Below are 24,983 nucleotides of genomic sequence, written 5' to 3' on the forward strand. Positions count from 1 at the left end.
TATATATATATATATATATATATATATATATATATATATATATTAGTGAATATTAGATAAATAAATAACAGGCTCATCAGATCTGTGATTTTATGTACTTTTCCTTAGATGAGGCTAAATATGAAAGTAATGATTTAGGGTAAAAATTCAGTATGTATAGTTGTCATAAGAATATGGCAAAACGCACAAAGAGATGACAAAATTATGGAACTCTGCTTTTAGAATCTATGGCTTATGACTTTTCAGCTGGACACTCCACATGTGGGTCAATACTAAATCAAAAGTCAGGTCAGAACCAGGTCAAGCTGAAAGATGGACTCCAGAACACATCTGGCATAAGTAAGAAGCATGCACATTCTGATATCTGAGTGTTATCACAGGAAATGCCAAACGTGAACTGAGCAGGAACAAGGGTCAGATCCCATGGCTGCATGCAAGGTCACAGCCAAACTGACAGGAACTATCTAGGAGACAAGGTGTCCTCCCAGGAAGGGTGTGTGGCAGGCCCTGCTTCATCCCCCTCAGCTTTAAAGGCGCACGGGCCTGGAATCTGATACTGTTTTCCCCTAGAGGCAATTATTTCTCAGTTTACTATTTCTGTGTAAGGCTTTCTTTTGTGCACATCTGAAGGGCCAATGGGTCTCTACCCAATATCTCAATTTCCTGGCAAACTGAAGAGACTGTTGCTGCTATTATCAAAGGAGCCTTTCTCTGAGTCCCTCTTCCCAGGCCCAATGTTAGGATGAGAACACAATCCTGTCATTTTGGAGTGGAATATACAATGAATTTTCCCCTATGAAAAAATGTAATAAATAGAAAATAGATTTTGATGAAGTAGTACAAATAATGTTTCATGTATGTTGCAGGTTTATATAGGGTTCTGCAAGCTAGACTGGGAACCAGATTACCAATCTATACTACCAACTCACTGGGGAAATGTATTAACATTATGAAGTAAAAATTTCCATAGGGGGTGACTACCTATACTTATAAATACAGCAAATTCCTTACTAGTGAATGTTTAACACTATATAGCTTAAATTTTATATTTATTTTCACATTTTTCAGAAGAAAATTGGTTTCGTCATCAATTATGAGTAGTGTTCACGTCTTGTACTATTGAAAAATAACTAATCACACTCCTGCCATAACAAAAGGACTCAATCTTTACATTTGAGGACAATTCTTGACAAATAAATGCAATTCCAATAAACATTTCTCTAATCAATTCCCAGCTACACCAAGTTATTCCTGGGATTACCTGGAATGACAGTCCTAACTCACACTCTGCAATATTGACAGAAATTGTTCTGACCATAAGCCTTTAACCCAATGTTTTCCACACGTGTCTGATGAAAAGAATTACATGAGGCGCTTTAAAAAACAAGAATGCCTGGCCTCAGCCCAGTAAAGAATCAGACTTTCAAGGGAGAACCTGAGAGCTGAACATTTAAAGCAGGGGTGGGGAACGTCTGGCCCATGGGCCGTATAAGGCCCTCAAAATCATTTGGTTTGGCCCTGCCAAGGCATTAGAGGTGAGTCAATTAAATATTTGAACAAATATAGCAGGCTAATTTTTAAGTCGATAATTTTGAATGATGTTATAAATAGCCAAACGACCCTTGGCAGAGAAAAGGTTCCTCACCCCGGATTTAAAGAATGCCCATCCCTGGTGATCCCGTCATCCAACACAGTGGTTCTTACCATGGAGGGTGAGTGAGGATCATCCGGGGGGCTTGTTAACACACAGGCTGCTGGACCCTAGACCTAGAGCTTCTAATCCAGTCGTTCTGGGGTGGAGCCTCAGACACTGTGTTTCCCACCAGGTCCCTAGTGATGCTGCTGCTGCTGGTCCAAGGACCACGCTTCCAAAACCACTTCAGACAAACCTCAGGGATATTGCGGTTCGGTTCCAGACCACTGCAATAACCTGAGTATTGCCAGTAAATAGAGTCATAATCTTCTTGCTGGTGGGAAGGTCTCGCCTTCAATTTGTAAACAAAAAGCAACATCTGACTTGTATGTATGTATGCATAACCCATGGACACAGACAATAGGGTGGTGGAGGCCTGGGGTAGGGGGTGGGGGAGGGCTATAAGGGGTCAATGGGAGAAAAAAAGGGAACATGTGTAATACTTTCAACAATAAAGATGAAAAAACAACATCTGTGAGCTCAATAAAAGGAGGGATGCCTGTATGCAGCCTGCCTGGCAAAACACTGCAATTCAATATTATGTTTTATCTTCCCTCTTTGGTAGAAAAACAACATTGGATTAGAGCTCACAGAGTTCCTTTGGAATTGTACCCCTGCCACATTTTTTTTTTTTAAAGCTGCTTGACATTAGACAAATAAATTTACCACAATACCTCACTTGTCTCTTATTGTGCGGAATCAAAAGATAACATAATGGAAGAGGTTTGGTCCTGAACTTGGCACACAGTAGGCCTGCATTACACATTTGTGTACTTTGATTTCCTTGCCATGATCCCCTCTTGTGAGCTACAGAAAAATCTGCTGAGTTCTAGAAATAGGTCTCAAAATGTATTATATGCACAAAACTTCATTTGGTTCAAACAAACAAACAAGCAAGCAAACAAGCAATGGCTGACCACTCCTTCTTGTGAGCGATCATTTTGAACATTACATGTCCAATGGGAATATATACTCAGCTTTTCAACTCACATCTTCCCATGGAAGTAAAAATAGAAAACAAGGAGAGATTAGATTACAATTAGGTTCTCTGCTTAATTTTGACCAGGCTGAATTTAGTACCTAGGTAAGAATTATTTTCCTGGCAGATCTTCATTATATTGTTTGGTTATTTCTTATATCCTGAAAATCAAACAAATCACAGACTCTTGGAGTCAGAGGAGCCCTGAGGTCTTCCCACCCACCCACCCTGTGAATTCCACTGAAAACACCTCCAGGTGGTGGTCCAGCCTCTTCTTGGACACCTAATGAGAATGCACTATTTTCACGAACCTCAAGCTCTTCTTCATTAGATTCCGCCCCCCTTTTGAGCAAAAATCTTTATTTCTGTAATTTTAATATCTTTGGTCCTCGTCCTGCTCACTCTCCTGCCCGAATATGCCTAATCTCTCCTCCACATGACAGCATTTAAAGCAGCGGTTCTCAACCTGTGGGTCGCGACCCCTTTCGCGGTCGAACGACCCTTTCACAGGGGTCACCTAAGACCATCCTGCATATCAGATATTTACATTACGATTCATAACAGTAGCAACATTACAGTTATGAAGTAGCAACGAAAATAATTTTATGGTTGGGTCACAACATGAGGAACTGTATTTAAAGGGCCAGAAGGTTGAGAACCACGGATTAAAGCATTCTGAAATAGTGTTGACATCTTCCTTGCCTGTTCCTCTTCAGCCTAAACACTGTGTGTTTTTTTCTCACCATCAAAATTTCCACATACTTAGCCCAGGTCCTCTTCCTGTGGACACAGTCCACCTTGAAGCTATTTCCTCACTGAAAAATACCATCAACATGCTTCATGTTCACTATGTCCCATTATCACCAACAAAACAAAACAAATTGTAGTGTAGCGTGTTTTTCTAGAGTTCCTAGAGCTGGAAGGCACAGTCAGACAACAGGATGCCATAAGGACTAGAGGGGGGTTTAGGGCTGGCCTGGTCACGGCAGCCCGAAGCAGGTGGATCTGGGAACTGTGACCCTACGTGAAACAGAAGGGCTGTGCTGCTTCTTAAATGACCCAAGACCCAGCCAGTTTCTTTCCAAGGAAGAGAGAGGGAAACAAAGGCATTTCTTACTTTCTACGAAACATTTCTGCGAATATGCAGCCGACACTCCAGAGGTCCACGGGGGTGGCGTAGCTGGACTGCAGCAGGACTTCGGGGGCCCGGTACCACAGCGTGACGACCTGCAACGGCAAATGGGCCGAGCGTTACTGAGGGAGACGGCTGTTTGCTTTGATTCCTCATCCCGGGTGGCTTAATGCCAAGATTCGATTCCGAAAGATCAGATGAGGACACTGCGATAGAAGCTACAGGTAATGAGGACTCATCACTGACAGGCCAGGAAATGACATCACCACCACAACCTGGGTTCCTACCTCAGACTCTGCATGTCTTACTACGAGGGTACAATATGTGCATTTCAGAAAGCAAAGCAAAGACTTTAAAAAAAAAACTGCCTTAAAGGGATTACCTTTTTCTTAAGGGGCTTACAAAAACAATACATGGGAAACATGTATTGGCAATGACTGCAGCTCAGTTCCCAGGTCAGCATTACTGGGAAGTTAGAAGATGATTCCAGTGGCTGCTGGATGTGACTCTGCAGTCTAGAGAGCACCCTGGATAAGTCAAAACTTCTCTGATCACGAGACTTTGGGGAATTAAAATAAAGCCTCCTTCAATGCTGATCTTTTCAGAAAACAAATTTAAAAAAGTAAGAACTTAAGAGACATGTGTAACCCAATTGTTTATACCAGGTGCAAAAAATTCATCCAGAGGAAGGGATTCCCAAATGGGAAGAACCCCGCTTGATACAGAGCCCTGTATAATAATAGATGAAACACAACTGTAATTATTTCTACTAGGTTGAGAGATGAGGAAAGCATATCATTAAGGCTTCAGATTTATAAGAGCACGTAAGGGTTCAAGGCTTCTTTCTAGGGGGAGCAGACATTTTATGGATGCCTGGAATGAAGGTGTGTTCTTTACTCTCAGATAAGAAATGCAACACACATATCTATCACATAAGCCTTTTATATTATTCACATTCCTTTTATCCTTACTTATTGTTTTGTCTAATTGTATTTTTGCTGATGTCTCAATTTCCTGATATTCTGCTTTATGTATTTTGATGGTAGAGGACTTGGCACAGTAAGATTACAGTAATAAGTCTCCAAAACTGGCTACCATCAACTTCCTTCTCTCCTTGTGTGCACACATTGCTTCTTTCATCAGAGGATGGAGCCTAATCCACTTTCCACTGAATCTGAGCGGGTCTTGGGTGGTGGAAATGACATCTGAGACTACCACAACTAGGTAGGTCACAGGAATTCTGGCAGCCTGAACCTGGCTGAATGCTTGCTCTTGAGATGCTTCCTCTGAGAACCCAGCTGCCTTGCAGTGAGAAGCCCACAAGATGTTCCGGTCGACAGCTTCAACTGAGATCTCAACCAACAGCCATAGGAGTGGACCATCTTGATGTTCACGCCCACTTGATCCTCTAGAAGCTAGGGTCTAGATGACTGTGTCCCCTGCCATATCACTTGGAGGAGGAGAACTACCCAGCTGAGTCCAGTCAACCCACAGAATTGTGAGTGATCATAAAATGGTGGTTGTTTTAAGTTTTGGGGTAATAATATAGCAATATCTAATGAGATTCTTGACTGGTTCCTCTTCTTCATCTCATTTAGCATGTTTTGCTTTGAATTCATGCAAGGAATCAAGTTTTATTTAAGGCAGGGGTGGGGAATGTCCGGCCCCGGGGCTGTATAAGGCCCAAGAAATCATTTGGTCGGGCCCTGCCAAGGCTTTAGGGGCGAGTTAATGAAACGTTTGACTAAATATAGCAGACTCATTTTTAAGCTGATAATTCTATATGGCCTGCAAATGATGTTATAAATAACCAAATGGCCCTTGGGCAGAAAAACAGTTCGCCACCATGGCTTAAGGAATAGCTGGTTGATATCTAAGGGAGAGATGGCGGTGATGTAATAGAAATTAAAAAAGAAAACAGCCGCAACCGGTTTGGCTCAGTGGATAGAGCGTCGGCCTGTGGACTGAAAGGTCCCAGGTTCGATTTCCGTCAAGGGCATGTACCTGGGTTGCGGGCACATCCCCAGTGGGAGATGTGCAGGAGGCAGCTGATCGATGTTTCTCTCTCATCGACGTTTCTGACTCTCTATCTCTCTCCTTTCCTCTCTGTAAAAAATCAATAAAATATATTTAAAAAAAAGAAAAGAAAACAAATGGATCCATAATACTTAAACAATGTGACTCAGTTATCATTTGGCTCCAACATCTTTCCAGCATCATCTCCCACAGTATGTCCATATTCCCTACAGTTGTGTCACATATGAGACCACACTACGGGCTCTCAACCCTAACTGCACACCAGAGTCATTCATGGGGCTTTTAGGAAAACATAGGTGTCTGGGCCTTTTCTCACCTTCACGGAGTTAAGGTCTCCATGGGTGGGGCCCTGGAGTTTTTCTTTTAAATAAAAAATTCTTCAGGAAACCCTAACCCTTGACTAGGTTTGAGCACCTTTCAATGACACACACACATCCTCCAGCTTATGCCTCCATCCTTTTATTGACACTCTTCTCCTAGGCTGGAAAGCTCTTCTTTCTCCTCTTCACACGTGGAAATTCTACTTAGTTCAGAAAGCCCAGCTTTGATGCCATTACCTCCCTGAAACCACTGCCACCTGAAAATCATACCTCGAAACATAGTTCATAAAAACTATGGTTCATTCTAGAGGGTGTGGACCCAATATTATCCACTGTTATGTCTACCACAATACTGTGCACGTTGTAATTGGAGTTTAACAAATATAAAATTAACGACTTCAAGGCAATCATTCCTAGAAGATAACTGGGCAAAATTCAATTACCAGTCATTCCCAAAAAAGAAGGTATTTACTACTTTTGGTGAGTAGAATGTCCAATTCTGAGCGCTAGTTTTTAGTTATAATTAATTTCTGCTTTACTAATATTTTTAGCTGGAGGAACACTTCCTTCCCTACTTCTCTGATGCACTGTCAACAGAAATGCAGGTGCAAACTGTCCATAAAGTTCCACTTGAGTGGTTTTGAGACATACACAGACACTGTGAGGTCACACACTTATCTTCTCACCTCAATATGAAATAAAGCCTAGCATCATATAAGATGAAAAGTTCAATCTGAATATAGCATTGTTTTAGGCTGTTCTAAAGAGGCTGTGATTTCTGATTGATTATGCATCCCAAATCATTTTAGTGATACTAATTACAATTCTCAAATAAATGTTTAAACAGCTTAAAATAAGAACAATATTGATATGTTTAAGAAGTTCCCTTCCATTCCTTTTATTTTTTCTGAAAGAGAGGAGGGGGGAGAGAAACATCAATCAGCTGTCTCTTATGTGCCCCCACCATGGATCAAATCCACACAACCTGGGTATACGACCTGACTGGGAATCGAACCAGCGACTCTTTGGTGCATGGGATGATGCTCCAACTAACTGAGCCACAGGGTGCTTCCATGCCTGTTAAAATTTAGGTACTATTCAAAATGGATAATGAATCCAATGTCTTAAAAATGTTTATTAATAATGACCATTCTGTTTTATTCTATTATAATATATTGGTTACATTAATAAATTTCTTAATATGTATCATCCTTGCTTTCTTAGAAAAAATTATTCCTAATATTATCCTTTTAATAGTCTCTTGAATTCTATTTCCTACTATTTATTTAACATATTAACATATATATATATATATAAATGAGACTGATTCATAGTTTTGTTTTTTGTGTTAAGTTTTCATGTTTTAATATTAGGGACATGTACGCTTTCCATCTTTTTCTATATTCTGAAATGTTACAAACAATGTAATAATCAGTCCCATCAAGGGATTTACTTGTAAAACCACCTGGGTCTGGATCTTTCTTAGTAGCGTGTCTAACAACCTTGTAAATGTCTTCTTGGTAATTAGTTTCAACCTCTTTTGAATCAATTTTGCTAATGATAACAAATTTCCCTATGAAAGTATTTAATTTAGATTTTAAAATGTATTGGCTTAAATTCTGTACATGGTATTTCCTAATATCATCAGTTTGCTTGGTTTTCTGAGAAAAATATGACTTTTCTCTTAATGTTGTATATTTTTGTTTTTGCTTTATATCAGTCCGTTTGTCAATTTAGCCATATCATTTATTAAAAAAAACTGATATGGAGTTTCATTTCTATTTTGGGAGGATTACTGTTTTATTTTATAATTAGTTGACTTCTTTTTTTTCTTTTTTGTTAATCTTTAAATAAAACCTCATTTTGTTAATCTTTGAATAATATGTAATTTAAAGACTTAAAATCTTTAAATAATCTATAATTATTTTCTTAAAAAAGTAAATTAATTTGAAGAACAAATTATTTAGAAAAGTGTCTTAAAATTTCCATATGGTCATAAAATTTCCATAAAATTAATCATTATTTATGGTTATCCTTTAATTGCTGGATTTCTAATTTTATTGCATCATAGTCAAAGAATGTAACCTTTTCAATTTCCACTTGGTAGAATTTATTATTGTTTTCTTAATACTACCCACATACTTGGTTTTTGTTCCATAAGGTATAAGGGGAACTTTTAAGTATAAAGTTCTTTATTAACAAGATCCTTATATTTTTCTATATTTTATTTGTCAAACTCTAGAAGAGAATTTGTGTTTTTGTTTTCCTTCCCCCAGAATCTCCTGGTGTTTCTGAGTTTCTGCCTTATACACATTGGACTATGTTTTTTGGTAAATAAAATTTATGACAAGAAAAATACTATGATGATAAGAAGAATTTAGATGATGGTAGACATAAAATATAAAATAAATACACAAATCCTAATAAGTCAGTTACAAAATATAATGACAAAAAAGACCCCATCCATAATAGTAACAAAAATGTAAAACACCGAGGAATTAAGAAAAGTGCTATTTATATAAATAATATGATATATTATTGTTAAAGAACATAAAAAAACAAAATGGGAAGAGAGACCACAACTAAGATGGGGAAAAGTCATATTATAAAGATAATAGTCACTCGTATATTAACACATAAAAAATATATAAGACAAACCAATGATTTTGTTTAGAAATTTAATTTAGAAAATAATGCACCTCTGGCTGAATAATGCTTCATAGTTTGAGAAATGAGGATGAAGGGCATTTGCTCTCTGTTACCAAAATATACTCTAAGGTACCACAAATAAAATGGTGGTCCTAACAGATTAAAAAAAGAGTAAATTCCGGAAAGAGACTGATATGTTAAATGGGGTTTAAAGTTGTTATAGCTGCTTATTTCCTCTGAGTGAGAGAGAACATATACTTCAATAGGGAAAAGCAAGACCACTGGTCACCCATTCGAAATAAAATAAGTTTGACCCCTACGTTACACCATCTACAAGAATCTATTAAGAAGAAAGCGGATACAGAGTGAAAGAACTAAGAAGAAGAGCTAGAAAAACGTGTTGGGAGAGAACAGACGCGGACGTGGGGTGTGGAAGTCTATGTTAGCATGATGGGAAATCGACAAGCCTGAGGTGAAGACTTGGAGAGCCAGCTCTTTAAACTGAGAGCCTCCTCAGCAAACGCTATAAAGAAAGGCAAACGACAAATGACAAACTGGGACCAAACGTCTAAAACTAATTACGTCAATAAAATAATACAACAGAAAAATAGATGACAAATATGAGAGATAATTTACAAGAAGAAAAAACTATCAAAGCGGCCCAATCTCATTAAAGGAAGGAAGGAAGGAAGGAAGGAAGGAAGGAAGGAAGGAAGGAAGGAAGGAAGGAAGGAAGGAATCACAATAAAAGGCCTGGTTGGCAGAAATGGAGAGAATGACACCACTCAGCATTGGCCATGGTATGGGAACACTTTCCAATCGTGAATTGGCACCATCTTTTTAGAGGACAATCTGACATTATGCATAAACTTAACAGTGTCCATGTCCCTGACCCAGAGTTCCACTTGTGGAAACTTATCCTACAGAAACAGTCATGCTAGTCTACAAAGAGGTTACTCACAAGGTTGCTTACTCCACAGTAATTTCCAACAGAGGAATATTATTCAGCTATAAAAAAAAAAAATGAGCTAGTTTTTCACCCTGCTCATTCCTGCTCACATACAAAAATGTTATGTGATATACTGTTATGCAAATAAATAACTTTGTGAAATACATTCTAACTTTTATGAACAGCTCACGTGGGTGTAAATGTAGTAATCGTGTAGGCAAACAGAAATGTCTGCCAGGACACACAGGCATCATGCTTTAAAAGCACAGCAGACACAAAAACATGGTGGTAGAAAGCTGGAAGGAAAAGAGGGGCTTCATGACAACTGCGGAGGTGCAAGACCAGTCAGGTGCTGTCGTCAGCAGGCACATTTTTTAGCTGAGAAAACAGAATGCCAGAGAGGTTGAGCAATATGACTGGAGCCACGGAGCCGAGATAGGAAAGGGCTGATTCTCATCGGGACTGTCTGACTTCAGCCTTGTGCTCCTCCCTCAACATCCCGCACAGCACCTTGAATTCAGCATGCTAAACACCCACAAACCAATAGGCCAATATACAGGTTAGGTTGCAATCACATAACTAACAGGAAAATATTTTAAATTTACCTTGAAATATTAAATGTGAACTTTAAAAAGAGTTTGCAAATTTCAAAAACGTCAGCTATACTTTGAGGTTAACAAGATTTGCTTTTTAAAAAAAGGGCTTAAGCCCTAACCGGTTTGGCTCAGTGGATAGAGGGTCGGCCTGCGGACTGAAAGGTCCCAGGTTCGATTCCAGTCAAGGGCATGTACCTGGGTTGTGGGCACATCCCCAGTAGGAGGTGTGCAGGAGGCAGCTGATCGATGTTTCTCTCTCGTCGATGTTTCTAACTCTCTATCCCTCTCCCTTCCTCTCTGTAAAAAATCGATAAAATATATTTTTAAAAAAGGGTTTAAGAAAAAGGTGACTATTATCCAGTTCTGATTCATAACAGTGCTCTGTATGGCATGACATTTATTCATTAAATTCCCATTTAATAATTGTAATGAAACCTAAGATTGAAAAATCTCTTGGGCATTCCCAAGATTTTTGCTTGGTCTCTGTGTATGTAAATCATTGTAACAAAATGAGAGAAATTAGATTCATTAATTAGGTTTATATTTATGGTCTATTTGAACTATCAGTATTTGTCTAATGAGACATCATTTTGGTTTAATCTTTGTGGAATTTGACATGCTTAAATTCCAAAACAAAGTATGACCCGTACAAGACTTACATTTCTGGTTAATTCGCTAAGAAGATAACTTCAACAACACTGAAGGCCTACATTTAAAAATAAGAAATTACTACCTTTTGTAATAGATATAAATCTATTAGTTGTTCCCCAGTTTATGTAATATTATCTCATAAATCAAGAGAGCTTTCCCAGTTTTAATTTCCTAATTTATGTGTCTGCTCTACATTCTCTAACCCTGTGTCCTTTAAATCCTCACTTTAAGCCACTGTAATTTAAAATATCTCAAATGATGACAATTTTTGTAATTTCTTGGAATTTAAAATGCATAAATTCCAAGTTTTTGAGGACAAATTGTAACGATTTTCCCTGACAGTACAAAATAAATTCTGTTTGCTTAAGAATCATTATACTTCTGTGCCTCTAAAATGCAAGACTGCTTAACATCAAACTAGTTTAAGTCACACATATGCAAACGTATTCATTTTTGTCTTTAAGCTTTATAAAGAACGGACAAAACCGATAGAAATACTTCGAGATTTTAGTGCATGAAATAAGTTCTCGACAATGTAATTAAATTCCACCTAAAAGTTCTCTATGTTTTATAATTCTACACATCCTTAAGAACAAAATATAAGGGTAGATTTAAAAACATGTTGAGGGAAACAATGATTGCAATGTATAAAGATCAACGTTTAGAAATCTATGACAAAGGTGGCTTCTAACGATAACAATGCAATTATCTAATAAGCAAAGATAACAATAGGAACTATGGACAGAGTTTGGGGGTTGGAGCCAGCTGGAACCAAAGCAAATTCAAAGTTTACTACAACCATTACATGTATTAACAGCCTCCAGAGGCGGTGAATGGATTTGGCAACCCCAGGGGGAGCGGAAGCTGGGCGGGGGGGTATTCAAGGATATTTACACAAGTGGATGTATCTGTTTAAAGTGCTTTGATCTCTATTCACAATTTTTTGAACCAAATCAATAACAGTATAAGATAAAGTAGAGCCAAGGCCAACTCTGACTCAAAATACATGTCAGAGGAAACCACTCCTACTTAATATTCAATTTAATAGTTGTTTTTTAAAATTCATGTACCCTTTCAACCAAGAACCTGAACAAACTTTGTAGATATTATCTGAATCATCCTTATTTTATGGCTACATCCTTTTGCCTCTCCAAATGGTCTCTACCCTGGGAGGTGGGCCTGTATCTATCTTGTTGGGTATGGCCAATGGGAAGACGAGGCAGGAGTTCAGAGAGAGGGAGAGGGAGAAGGGTGAGGCAGCGTCTTTAACTCCTTGATTTCCCCCCAGCAAGGCAGTCTAGCGTTGGCTGTGCTGCCATCGCAAAGTCACTGTCCATTCTGGGCAGCCCATTCTGATTCCCTTCAAGTCTAGGAATGGTAATAGCCTGGCTACAACTAGGACTAACTTGACAGCATCATTCCCTGCACTTCCCCTAAACCCACTTCTCTGTAAACCTTCTCTGTAAACAAGCCTTCCCTGAGTTATCTTATTTTGAGCGTGCCATCTATTTGCTCTTGGGACTCCAACTAATACATTCAGTCCATAGATGGAAGTAGCATGGGTGGCAAGTTCTCTAAGCCTCAGTCTTTTCATCTGTCCAAGAGGATGTTTAGACTGGATGGTCTGTAAGGTGACCTCTGCTGGCATTCTGAGAGTCCTTAAATGATTGGGCAATGGAAATAAAGATTTAAAAAAATGCATATACTGTACAGACCTAGACCCAAAAACTCTATCTTTGGACATCCTTGCCTTATACCTTGGGTTAGTACTTATTCATCGAGTGTACCAGTGTGGGGATATTCTTCTGGGGGTGGGGGGTGGGGTGGGGAGGCCCTTCAACAAGTCTCAAATGAAAACTTAGATAATGATTTCTGAGGAATATGGATGCAATCCTTGGAATAACTCAAAATCTTTATATTGCCCAAGTGAAGACTTTCCAAGGTGTCCTGGAACCAACCCTCTGTGGATACCAAGGGATGACTATAATTATGTACAGTATCTTTAAAAAAGGAACTGGACCTGTGGAGGGAGGTGGGGCTGAGCCAATTTGATTCAGAGGCTGTGTAAGAAGACTCGAAGGGCAATGACACAGGAAAAAGGAGCTGAAATGGGTGTTCCCTCCAAGTGCAGGTGAAGGGACCCTTGGGCAAGAGTCACTCAGGAGACAGGGCCTGTGTATGTGTCTGTGGGGAGCGGGCGGGGAATGATAATGACCTGCTGAAGGATGAACGGAAGTGGAGTTCAGGGCCAGTGGCACTAACCATCTCTTTCTGAGCCTTATACCTCGGTCATTTGGTTAGTAGCTAAGTAGATCTACCTAAAAAAGGTTTTAACCCAGACATTATCAAGCCTTAAATGGGTTTCAGTTCATTCATCAAGTGAGTGCCCACACGATGAGTGGTACCGTTAGTCCTGGGAAGGAAAGCAGCAAGTCAAAGGAGTTGGCGGAAGGACTACTGGGAGCAGGGCAGGATCAGGGGGGAGGGTGTGTGTGTGACTTAAGTGCAGAACGCTAGCTAGGGTCCTGTCTGTGCTTGTGTTCCTGCTACTTTTCCAGTAACTCCCTGGAGGTCTCTTCGTCCACCAGTCCCTTAAATAATTGTTTTCTCTAAGGCTGGATCCTCAGGCAGTTACTTTCCTTATGTGATGAACAATCCCTGGGGAGCATCCTAGGTGGGTGCCCCCAAATCCATACTCTGCAGACTGTCCGACCCACATTTCTAACTGCCTCCTCACATCAGCACTTACTACTCCCTTAGGTACTTGAATTTCAAAATGGGAAACTGTCTTTCCTCTGACACTTGCTTTTCTTAGATTCTCTCTCTGCAAGCAAAATCACCACCTACCCAGGCTCCCCACTCATTCCCACTATCAAAGCGGTCCCCAGCTCCTGCTAACCTTGCCCTCCCTGACCGGCACAACAGCTTCCTCTGGGGTGTGTTTCTACAGTCTGTCTCCTTCCTCTCTGTCCTCTCTACTGAATCTGAAGCTGTGCTCACCACACTCCTGCTTAAAATCCTTCACCCACTCTCCAAAGCTTTTAAGGTCAAGTTCAAGTCCAATTTATTCACAATGCCCCCATATCTAGCTCCCATCTCTCTCTGGTTTTATCACCTGCTCCTCCTTCCCAGGAAAGCGCTCAGAGGCTTTATGGTTGTTCAAATATGCGTGCTGTGTCATGTCTCACGGCCTTCCCACATGCTGAGATCTTTCTCTGGAATGTTCTCTCGCAACACCATTCTTAATTCTTGTGAACCCTGCCCTGCCTAGTCCTCTCCAATTACATGTATCCAGCACTTACCACACGGCATCCCATTCATCGTGTACTTACTGCCTACTAAACCCAAAGCCAGACCTTTGAGGATGGAGACCATTCCTAAATGAACTTTCTATCCCCAGCACCTCACAGAGCAGGTGTAGAGCAGGCATAAAATAAATGTACATTTTAGTATATGTATGGGTACCCAGAAGACAGCAGAATGGAGGACTATAGGATTAGAATGGATAACTTTGGGCATGTCACAGGGGTTTCTATCTATACTAATAAAAGGGTAATATGCTAATTAGACCAGGAGACCGGCCAGGGAGGGCAGTTGGGGGCCATGAGGCTGGCAGGGGAGAGCAGTTGGGGGCCATGAGGCTGGCAAGGGGGGGCAGTTGGGGGCGAGCAGGCCGGCAGGCAGGTGAACGGTTAGGAGCCGGCAGTCCCGGATTGTGAGAGGGATGTCTGACTGTTGGTTTAGGATTAATCCCACACCAGTAGTTGGACATCCCCTGAGGGGTCCCAGATTGGAGAGGGTGCAGGCCGGGCTAAGGGATACCCCCCCCCCACGAATTTCGTGCACCGGGCCACTAGTTGCAGTATAAATTTACGGACTATGATCATGTTCTCATCCCCACACCATGCATTCTGAGAGTTCACTTACATTATCTTTAGTGAACAGATGACTTTTTAATAAAGTGTGATGACCATTTTATTTTTGTAACATGAAGTTTTAAAATGCCTGAAAGGCCCATGTTTTTCTTCAGGCTGTATTGTTTAAATTTCACGTTGAACTTGTGAAACTTAAAATAGTTACCACTTGCTATCATGTTTCAAGTAACAAACTCATTCTCTTTTTAGAAGTACAGTATAGTTTTGATTTTGACACTAAACAATCACACACTTGATCTCTCTCTGCCTTCACCATAGAAACCAAGCAAATATTTGTAGACATTCCTTCAACCTTCACAGATAAGTAGAAATGAAAATTATTCTGAATACAGGATATGGCAGGCTACAGAGCTCATTTCCTTTTTAATGCTGTAACTTTGCAGAAAATCTATATGCTTTGGGAGGCCACATAATCGCTCAGATTTGCAAGAGAATTTAAACATCGACTTTTTTTTATTATTAAAATAGTCAAATGTCTCTAAAGTCCATGACTTCTTACTCCTTGGTTACTATGTTCATTTTTACACAGGCTGCATGTAAACCTACTAAATGAGCCCTTGCAAGATGTAGTATGGTTAGTGCAAGTGATGAGTGTATTGAAAGCATGGCTTTAAAGTCTAAGTTCAGGCTCAAACATTCGCCATCTTAAAATTCTGCCTTCCTTAAACGGGAAGGATTTGGAGATCCTCAGCTGGAAGGAACTACCAAGGTATAGTTCACTCTACAATACTTACTCTCCCCCCTATAGCTTCTGCTCTACATCTCCATCTAGACAGGTTCACAGAGATCCATGCAAGAAAAGGAAGCCAAGTGGGCAATTTCAAACTAATCTGGGCTCCCAGAGATGAATGTAAAGTCTCCAGAGCGTCCTGGAGCTCCCACCATATACCGTGCCTTCAGCTTTAAAGGCAAACATCGAGAAAAAATGCTTCTGAAGATCAGGATGTTTCCTGCCATTCATTTAACAAGATTAAAACTGCAAACAAAAAAGGACACGACTGAGAAAAGAACTTAGATGACAGCATCAGGGAGCTGGGTTAGGTAGAAGGAAGTACTTTCCGACAAGAACTGTTAATGTCAAGTGGATTCTTGTGGGATTTTGGTGATCTTTTCTCAAAAACATTGCATTTTTATCCTCTCTGGGGCAAAGAGATGGGCGAGGGAACAGGTACAGTTCTATGCTGGGTTGACTTCTTTATAATCTTCAGGTTAATGGTATGAGGTACTAATGATGCTATTTTTAAAGATAAGGAAGCTGACATTCACAGATGTTAAGTAACTTGCCCAGGACCGATCATCTAGTAAATGGCAGAGCCAGGCTTTGAACCGGGGATTATCTGAATCAGGTTCATTCTCCTCACTGTGGAGACTGAATGACCTCAGGTCATCATCTTCTTCTTCTTCTTTTTTCTACCTGAAAACCTAATTACAAGTTTTAAAAAAGTCTGTATTTCCCGAACAATCATTTCCATAGCAATGTAGGTTTAACAGAAAAGCTGATAAGAACAAAAATAAATTATTTTTCTAGGATAATGGTTTCCCAAAGGATTTCACCAAGATGGCAACCAGTTGAGGGATCAGGGCTGTGGATGTGCCAATTGCTGGGTCCTGGGTGGAGGTAGGGGAAACCCCCCTACCCACAATGCTCTGCACGGGACCTGGAGTCTGGTAGTCTGTGCACAGCATGTCTCTGCTGACAAATGTTTCATGCTGTCTTTCCAGAACACCCCTTCCTTCCCAAACATGTTCTCCTTTTGTATTCCCCATCTCTGCAAACAAAATCACCACCCTACCAGTTCTCCAAGTCAGACTTCCTCGCACGCACCCCACCCCCCACCCCCTCCAATCCAGTTATGCAGACAAAGAAGGTGCCTTCTTATCTTTACAAAAAGATCAAAATGCACAGAGGACTGAAGTTGTGGAAGCAGGAGGATGGAAAACACAGTTTGGAGACCCTAACTACTCTCACCCACCGTTTTATAACATCGTTCCAGAGTAAAAGAAACATTCACATCACTGGACAGAAGAAATGCTCAGGTTTGAAGACGCAGTGCAGATGTGATGACATCACTCTGGATTTTACTATCTGGTTTTAAAGTTACTAAAACAAAGAAGTCTGATATGAAACATGTATCCTAGGCCTTTATTTCCCCTTTCTTTTATAATTTTTGTTCTCTTATTTTAATTCTTTCCTTTCTTCTTCTTTTTTAAATCTTTATTATTGAAAGTATTACAAATGTTCTCCCTTTTTACTCATTGACCCCCCTCCTCCCCAGGCCTTCCCCACACTATTGTCTGTGCCCATGGATTATGCATATATGCATAGAAGTTCTTTGGTTGAATTCGTCCCCCGCAGCCCCCCGAGAATCCTCAGTCTGTTGCATGCTTCCATGACTCTGGATCTATTTTGTTTGTCAGTTTATTTTGTTCATTAGAGTCCACATATAACTGAGATCATGTGATACTTGTCTTTCTGACTGGCCCTTTCACTTAGCATAATACTTTCCAGGTCCTTCCATGCTGTCTCAAAGAGTAAAAGATCCCCCCTTTTCATAGTTGATACTATTCCATCGTGTAAATGTACCACAGCTTTTTTATACACTCATCTATTGATGGGCACCTGGGCTGTTTCCAGATCTTAGCTATTATAAATAATGCTGCTATGAACAGAGGGGTGCATATATTCTTTCTGATTGGTGTTTCAGGTTTCTTAGGACATATTCCTAGAAGCGAGATCACTGGATCAAATGGCAGTTCCATATTTAATTTTTTGAGGAAACTCCCAAGCATGTCAAACTTGTGGCCAGTGGGCCGCATGTAAATGAGGCATGTGGCCCACCGGCCACGAGTTTGACATGCTTGCTCCACACTGTTTTCCACAGTGGCTATACCAGTCTCCATTCCCACCAGCAGTGTACTAGGGTTCCTTTTTCTCCTGATCCTTACCAGCACTTGCTATTTGTTGACATATTGATGTTAGCCGTTCTGGTAGGTGTGAGGTGGTACCTCATTATCATTTTAATTTGCATCTCTGATAATTAGTGATGTTGAGTATTTTTTCATATGTCTATTGACTATTTGTATGTTCTCTTTTTTTTTTTTTTTTTTTTTTTTTTTTTTTTTTTTAAATATATTTTATTGATTTTTTACAGAGAGGAAGGGAGAGAGATAGAGAGTTAGAAACATCGATGAGAGAGAAACATCGATCAGCTGCCTCCTGCACATCTCCTACTGGGGATATGCCTGCAACCCAGGTACATGCCCTTGACCGGAATCGAACCTGGGACCCTTCAGTCCGCAGGCCGACGCTCTATCCACTGAGCCAAACCGGTTTCGGCTGTATGTTCTCTTTGAAGAAGTGTCTACTTAGGTCCTCTGCCAATTTTTTATTAGATTGTTTGTCTTCCTTTTGTTGAGTTAAATGAGTACTTTATATATTTTGGAAATTAACCCGTTATCATATGCATCATTGGCATATACTGGGTTCCCGTTTCATTTTGATGCTGGTTTCTTTTGCTGTGCGGAAGTTTTTTGGTTTGATCTAGACCCATTTGTGTGTGTTTCTTTTCTTTGATTCTCCTGCCCTAGGTGTTGTATCAGTGAAAATTTTGCTCTGTGAGATGTCTGACATTTTGCTGCCTACAGTTTCTTTGAGGATTTTTATGGTTTCACACCTTACATTTAAGTCTTTTACCCATTTTGAGCCCTTTCTTTCTCTTTTAATTTCCCCCATCTTTCCTTTCTAAAATACATTTCTATACTTACAGAATTTTTAATATCTTTATATCTTCTCTGAGTGAAAGGGGAGGAAAGGCTCACTACAGGGACTATAGTTCTATTAATTAAATAGATAATTATAAAGTATATACATTCATTTGCTCTTGATGAGCTGCAATGCTTCTCATAAAATTATCTCCGCTTCTAAGAAGAACCACACTACTACTGAGGACTTTGCAGAGTATTTCTAGGTACATCCGCTACCAGGAGGGATACATGTGTGAACATCAAACCAGCGGAAGGCTTCTCACCGAAGCTCAGGCGCTCACGCTGCACATGTGCTCGGGCCAGTGTGGTTGCTGCATGCAAACATGACTTAAAAGGAAAACTAACCTTCCAGTTTGGGTAAAACTTGGCTTTTACCTCAGAACTAATTCAAAGAAATATTACTTTTCCATTTATAAACACTTCAAAGAATGCTGCTGCTTTCTAGAAATCTGTGGCAGGTAGCTTCTTTCATCCTTGAAATTGCAAGGGCTTTGAGAAATTGTCGAAGACGTGATTACAATGATATCAAAGAAAACACTTAGATCACACAAAGTATTTAAGATACTCTTTAGGTGCTGAGGGGTAATCTTAAATAACCACTGTAGATGTTTAATATAAAGAGGACCCTGATAGGTGGCGAAAATAGAAGCAGGACCTAGTGATGCCATCTGTGAAAGCCTTCCAGAACATTCTGAGAGGGGGAGTGGCTCCTTGGCCTTTACAGCCCATGCCTCATACAGCCCCTGCTTTTGTGTGGTGTGATCATAAGCATCTGTTGCCATCTCTCCCCCACACAAGACCAAATAGCAGGGACTGGGTCTTAATGATCTTTGGTTCTTCAAAGCCTGGCACACTGTCTGACACACACCAGGCATTCAAAAACTATTTGTTTAATGTATGACCAAGAGGTTCTCACAAATGTGCTCCCAAACTATAGAAACCAAACCAAACCAAACCAAACCAGGGAGGGAAGAGCCCCCATCTGCCTTTGCATTATGCTGAATGTACAAAGGAGTTCCAGATTCATAAATATGGCAACAGAAGCAAATTTATACCTTGGAGGAAATTTCCTGTAGAGAACAAATAAGTGTTTGCTGCCTACTGGCACCTACTGACGATAGACAGGTAGGTAGGCAGACAGTTTAAGGCATTCATTTATCTGTTTATATTACAGTATACAGAGATCTTAAAATGTAATGCATTTTTACATAAGTACGTCCCTACATAACCACCCCTCAGACCAAGATATAGAATATTTACATCACCACAGACAGCCCTCTTGTGCCTTTCCTAGTCAATATCATTGCTGCACCACCATTGTGACTTTTATCACTCTGATTAATGTTGCTAGTTCTTATCTTTATAGAAAAGAAAGTATGGAGACAGAGGGAGAGAGAGAGAGAGAGAGAGAGAGAGAGAGAGAGAGAGAGAGAGAGAGAGACATATGCTTAGTAGATACTGCAAAATAGTTTTCCCAAGTAGCTGAAGAATTTTATATTCCCACTAGGAATGTATGAGAGTTTCCAGTTTTTCCATATCTTTGCTCCCACTTGATATTCTCAACCATTCAAGTTAGTGTATCGTGCTATTGCCTATACTTTTGACTACCTAATTTATAAGAATATATGATTCTAAAAATGACAATATAATTTGGATTTATTAAAGGACTAATTAAACTCTCTGCAAAGATATAATAATGATATTTAACATTTATGCATAGATGTGTGACTCAATAGCTTAAGACAATTTTTAAAATGTTAGGCTTCTCTTCTTACTTTTGCCCCTGCTACATCTGACTCAGAAAATTCCCCATTCGTTTAAGCAACTGTCATTCCCTGGAGGTATATAAACTATATATTGACATGAAGTTCTTAAGCAACTTGGGCATTAAGTAGGGAAACTAAGCTAGAAAATATTTTGAAATATTTGTACCAAGATTCTGTTAAAATATTAATAATGTAAAAGTCTTAGAAGTTGTTGGATGATGATTTTTTAATAGCTTTCCTTTATGAAAATAATTCTGAAACATTATAAACTAACGTACAGGGCCATACCTGTCAGTCTAGGACTTGAGCTTAGTTAAGAGGCAAACCCAATGTTGCCACCTTTCCTTCAGGAAATCCTATTGTCAGGTTCCCAGGCATGAAATGTAAACATGGGACCCATGGCAACTATTTTGGGGGTGGGCTACAGGACAATCATCAGTGTACATATGGTAGCATTTTCCCTTGTGTAGAAACTCTGAAAATCCGTAGAAATAATTTCTTCATTTTGTGGACATGCATTTGCAGAGTGCCGCTTGGCGGCTGGCGCTCAGTGCTGGTGAACGAAGCACCGTTCCTACTCTTAACGGGGCTTACAGTCTGTCCGACTGCAAACATGTCTTGGGGAAGACGTGGAAGGAACTCATGTGGCTATACTGTTAAATCTTGGCCACATTTTTACCCTGTTTACCATATTAAAGGCTCTGAGAAGCTCTACAGTTTAAAAAGAAACCTATTCAATTCAACATTTACAAAGTATTGTCCATGGAATGACACCCCTCCCCGCCCTTAGCCTCATATAACACCTACTGTCATCCTATGAAATTAGGTTCCTTGGAAAATGACTTGAAAAGCAATAGTGCGTAACAATGCACAAGGTTAGGAGCACAAGTAATCCAAAATAAGATCTGAAATGTATGCAACTTCATATCTTAGCTAGTGTCATCCTGAAAAAATGAGAGTTGATATAACTTGCTTTGAGCAACAAATATCAAAATGGGGTTTTGCATTGAAAATGAAAGTACAAAATGGAAACTAAAGTTGCAAAAGTACCCTTCAGGGCTTAGGCACAACCATTATAGCATCGAGGGAAATTAGACAGAGTTAGATGGTGAGGAAGTCTTGATATGTCTTTATTCACTACCCTAGCTGTGTTAGCACAGATATGCTCACATTTAGGAAGTGACTGTTCTGAATACATAATTTATTTTCAATGACCTCTTTTTAAAAAAAATATATTTTATTGATTTTTTACAGAGAGGAAGGGAGAGGGATAGAGTGTTAAAAACATCGATGAGAGAGAAACATCGACCAGCTGCCTCCTGCACACTCCCCACTGGGGATGTGTCCGCAACCAAGGTACATGCTCTTGACTGGAATCGAACCCAGGACCCTTGAGTCCGCAGGCCGATGCTCTATCCACTGAGCCAAACCGGTCAGGGCTTCAATGACCTCTTTATGGTAAAAGTAGAATGCTGAAAAAATTCTGATTACTTAAACTTTCTGGCTATTTGTACACCGTGTGGGAAGAAGTTTATTGTGGTGTAAGATTGAATTTCCCCAACATTGGACTGGACAACCTAACACAGTGATGGCAAACCTATGACACGCGTGTCAGAGGTGACACGTGAACTCATTTTTTTGGTTGATTTTTCTTTGTTAAATGGCATTTAAATATATAAAATAAATATCAAAAATATAAGTCTTTGTTTTACTATGGTTGCAAATATCAAAAAATTTCTATATGTGACACGGCACCAGAGTTAAGTTAGGGTTTTTCAAAATGCTGACACGCCAAGCTCAAAAGGTTCGCCATCACTGACCTAACATGGTAAGGATCGAGACTCTACAGACAGATACCAGATGATGCCAGTTCTGGAGGAGTTTGTAGTCTAGTGAGGCAAATATAAAAAGAAATAACAGTAATACAGTGTGGTTGGAATTAGAATAAGGAATGGAGAAAGTGCTATGGAAACACAGATGATTTAATTAAAGAGAACAGGTAATTTATTGCTCCCACAATAAAGTACACACACTCTTTAAATAAAAATATGACTGCAATCCAGAAATTAATAAATATTTATTGAGCACCTATTTTATACAGTAAATCTGCATGCCAGACTTTCTTAAATGTCAAATTACTACTAGTCTCATAGAACTTCACATTGTTCTCAAAAGGAATGTAAAATATCTCAGATCCCTGGGTGATTTTATATCCCGAATTAGAGCCAAACTAAAAGTTAACTTTACACTTTGGAAAAAAGTCTAAAGGAAAGATCATGTGCAAGCAATCCCCAGTATTTGTAACCAGAAATACAGCAGGTCCTCGACTAACACCATTTCCTTACAATGTTGACGAGGATTAAAAACAACAACAACAAAAAAGGATTCCCGCCTGGGCCCTGCATAGAATTTGCTGTTCTCCCCATGTTGTGTGGGTTTCCTCCGGGTGCTCCGGTACCCTCCAACAGATGTGCACGCGAGGTGAACTGGTGTGTCTACACTGCCCTAGTCTGAGTGAGTGTGGGTGAGTGGCCCCGCCATGGAAGGGCGTCCTGTCCAGGGTGGGTGCCTGCCTAGCTCTCTGAGCTGCTGGGACATGCTCTAGCCACCCATGACCTTGAACTGGAATAAGCGGGTTGGAAAATAATTATCTTATTTGTTTTAATTCATCTTTCTTAAATGTATGTATAGCTCACATTTATTTTGATATTTAATACTAGAAGTGTTTTGGGTCTTGACTTAGAAGTTTGGTGACACTTTTGTGACTGCAATATGCCATAGGGACTTAACTCTTGTTTATACCAATTAGCCTATGGCAAAACTGGTTTTGTTTGTACATAGTTTCACTTAAAGTCACAACTTTAAAATACCTATCGATGACGTTAACGGAGGACTTACACATGTGTACTTACTGCATGCTTTCATTCCATAGAGCCAGCAGAGGGAGTAAACCTCTTTTTAAAAAGGCTTCAGTATAGATGGAGAAATGTAGGACTTCAGATGTAAAAAAAATCATTGATATAAAGGAAAACCTGGATGCAGAGACACATATCTCAAATACAGGGAAGTAACGGAACTATATATTTTAAAGTCCTGAAATACTGTGTAAGACAAGAGAGTAACACGCAGTCACTGCGTACCCTGAGTGATTGCATCTTCCTGCCCCCTGAGCCAGACTGAAAGCATGAAGTCTCCCATCGGAAAGCCATGCAACAGAAGTTTCTGTAAAATACATCCTGCAGCAAAATATAACTAATTGGCATTAATAGGAAGGGACTTCAATAGTGCATTTGCTGATTAGCAACAGCTACTGTCTGCCCAGTGCCAGTTCCACTCCCAAGGTAAGTCCATATACACCAGTCACAGCACATTCCTGCCTCAACGTCCAAGACTAAGAAGCTGTTACTATAAAGAATGGAAGCTTCTTTCTTGGGATTCCCAAGTCCTTTGTGACTGTTATGATGAATTCACTTCTTAACAAAGCTACACAGGACTAAGTCTTCCTTTGTTTTCCTCATGGGAACTATTGTGAGAAATATTTTATTAATGCAACCAGGCATTTTATCCATTTTTATTTCTGGTACATTCATACACTTACTCACGTCTCCAGGTTTACACAGGCATTTTCTGATTAAGTTATCATTATAGACAATGTTTCTATTTTTCATAATGAGTATATATAATTTTTGTCTTTAAAAAACAATAAATTCAATAGGTGCTTGCTGAAACGGATTTATTTTCTTTTACAGTTCTTGGATCGAAGGCTTTTATCTTTATATTCAACCTTTCCTATCTAGTCATAAAATCATTTAGTGCTCTCAATTAGCCCCTGTGCATAGCTTTGGTTATACTGTCAGCCTTTACGTAGAATTCACTGTTGTAGTGTGAAGTTACTCTCACTGGATGAGACAAGAGATAAAAGAGGTTTCTACAGAAATTGTGGGAAACTCATCAGACTGAAATTGAGGCCTGACACATTGATGAGGTGAATGCCAGTCCCCAGGTGCCTCTGGGGACAAAAGAAGACCAAGATTTCACGTTACCTCCCGCTCAGTGTACAAAATATCTGCTCATAATCACTTATGTGGACTTCTACATGCTGAGGTACACATACCCACGATGCAAATACCAGCCATCAGTAAACTCATCATACAGTACATGGGGCACAAGACTGGATGGAGTAAGGGAAAGAGTCCTGGATTGAGATTTGGACACATGGATTTTCAGTCTCAGATAAGTCACTAAATAACCTGGCCAAAAAAAAAAAAAAAAAAAGGGTAATTTTACCACCCAACTATAAAATCAAGGGGTCACATTAGATAATTTCTTAAGTCCTTTCAACCCTAGAATTCTATAATCAAGAATGAATACATTCTACATGTAGGTCTACATCCAGGTGTGGGACGTTGTCCAAAGAAACTTCACATGTAAAGAAATGGAACTTTGATCAGAAGGAAAATTTAAAGGATGTTAATTAGTATCCAATAGAATTTGTGATTCTATAAAGCAAA

The 24,983-nt window shown here is 39.7% G+C and overlaps 1 protein-coding gene across 1 annotated transcript in view; it reads right to left on the minus strand.

Moving 5' to 3' along the window:
- CDK6 (cyclin dependent kinase 6) overlaps positions 1-24,983 on the minus strand; it is a 202,566-nt gene that overhangs the window by 52,504 nt on the left and 125,079 nt on the right. The window contains exon 4 of the mRNA XM_081102351.1: positions 3,790-3,899. Coding sequence (XP_080958477.1) covers positions 3,790-3,899 — 110 coding nt within the window. The remainder of the gene's footprint in view (positions 1-3,789; positions 3,900-24,983) is intronic.

This window comes from Myotis nattereri, assembly GCF_964212035.1.
Source record: "Myotis nattereri genome assembly, chromosome: 11".
Classification (NCBI taxonomy): domain Eukaryota; kingdom Metazoa; phylum Chordata; class Mammalia; order Chiroptera; family Vespertilionidae; genus Myotis; species Myotis nattereri.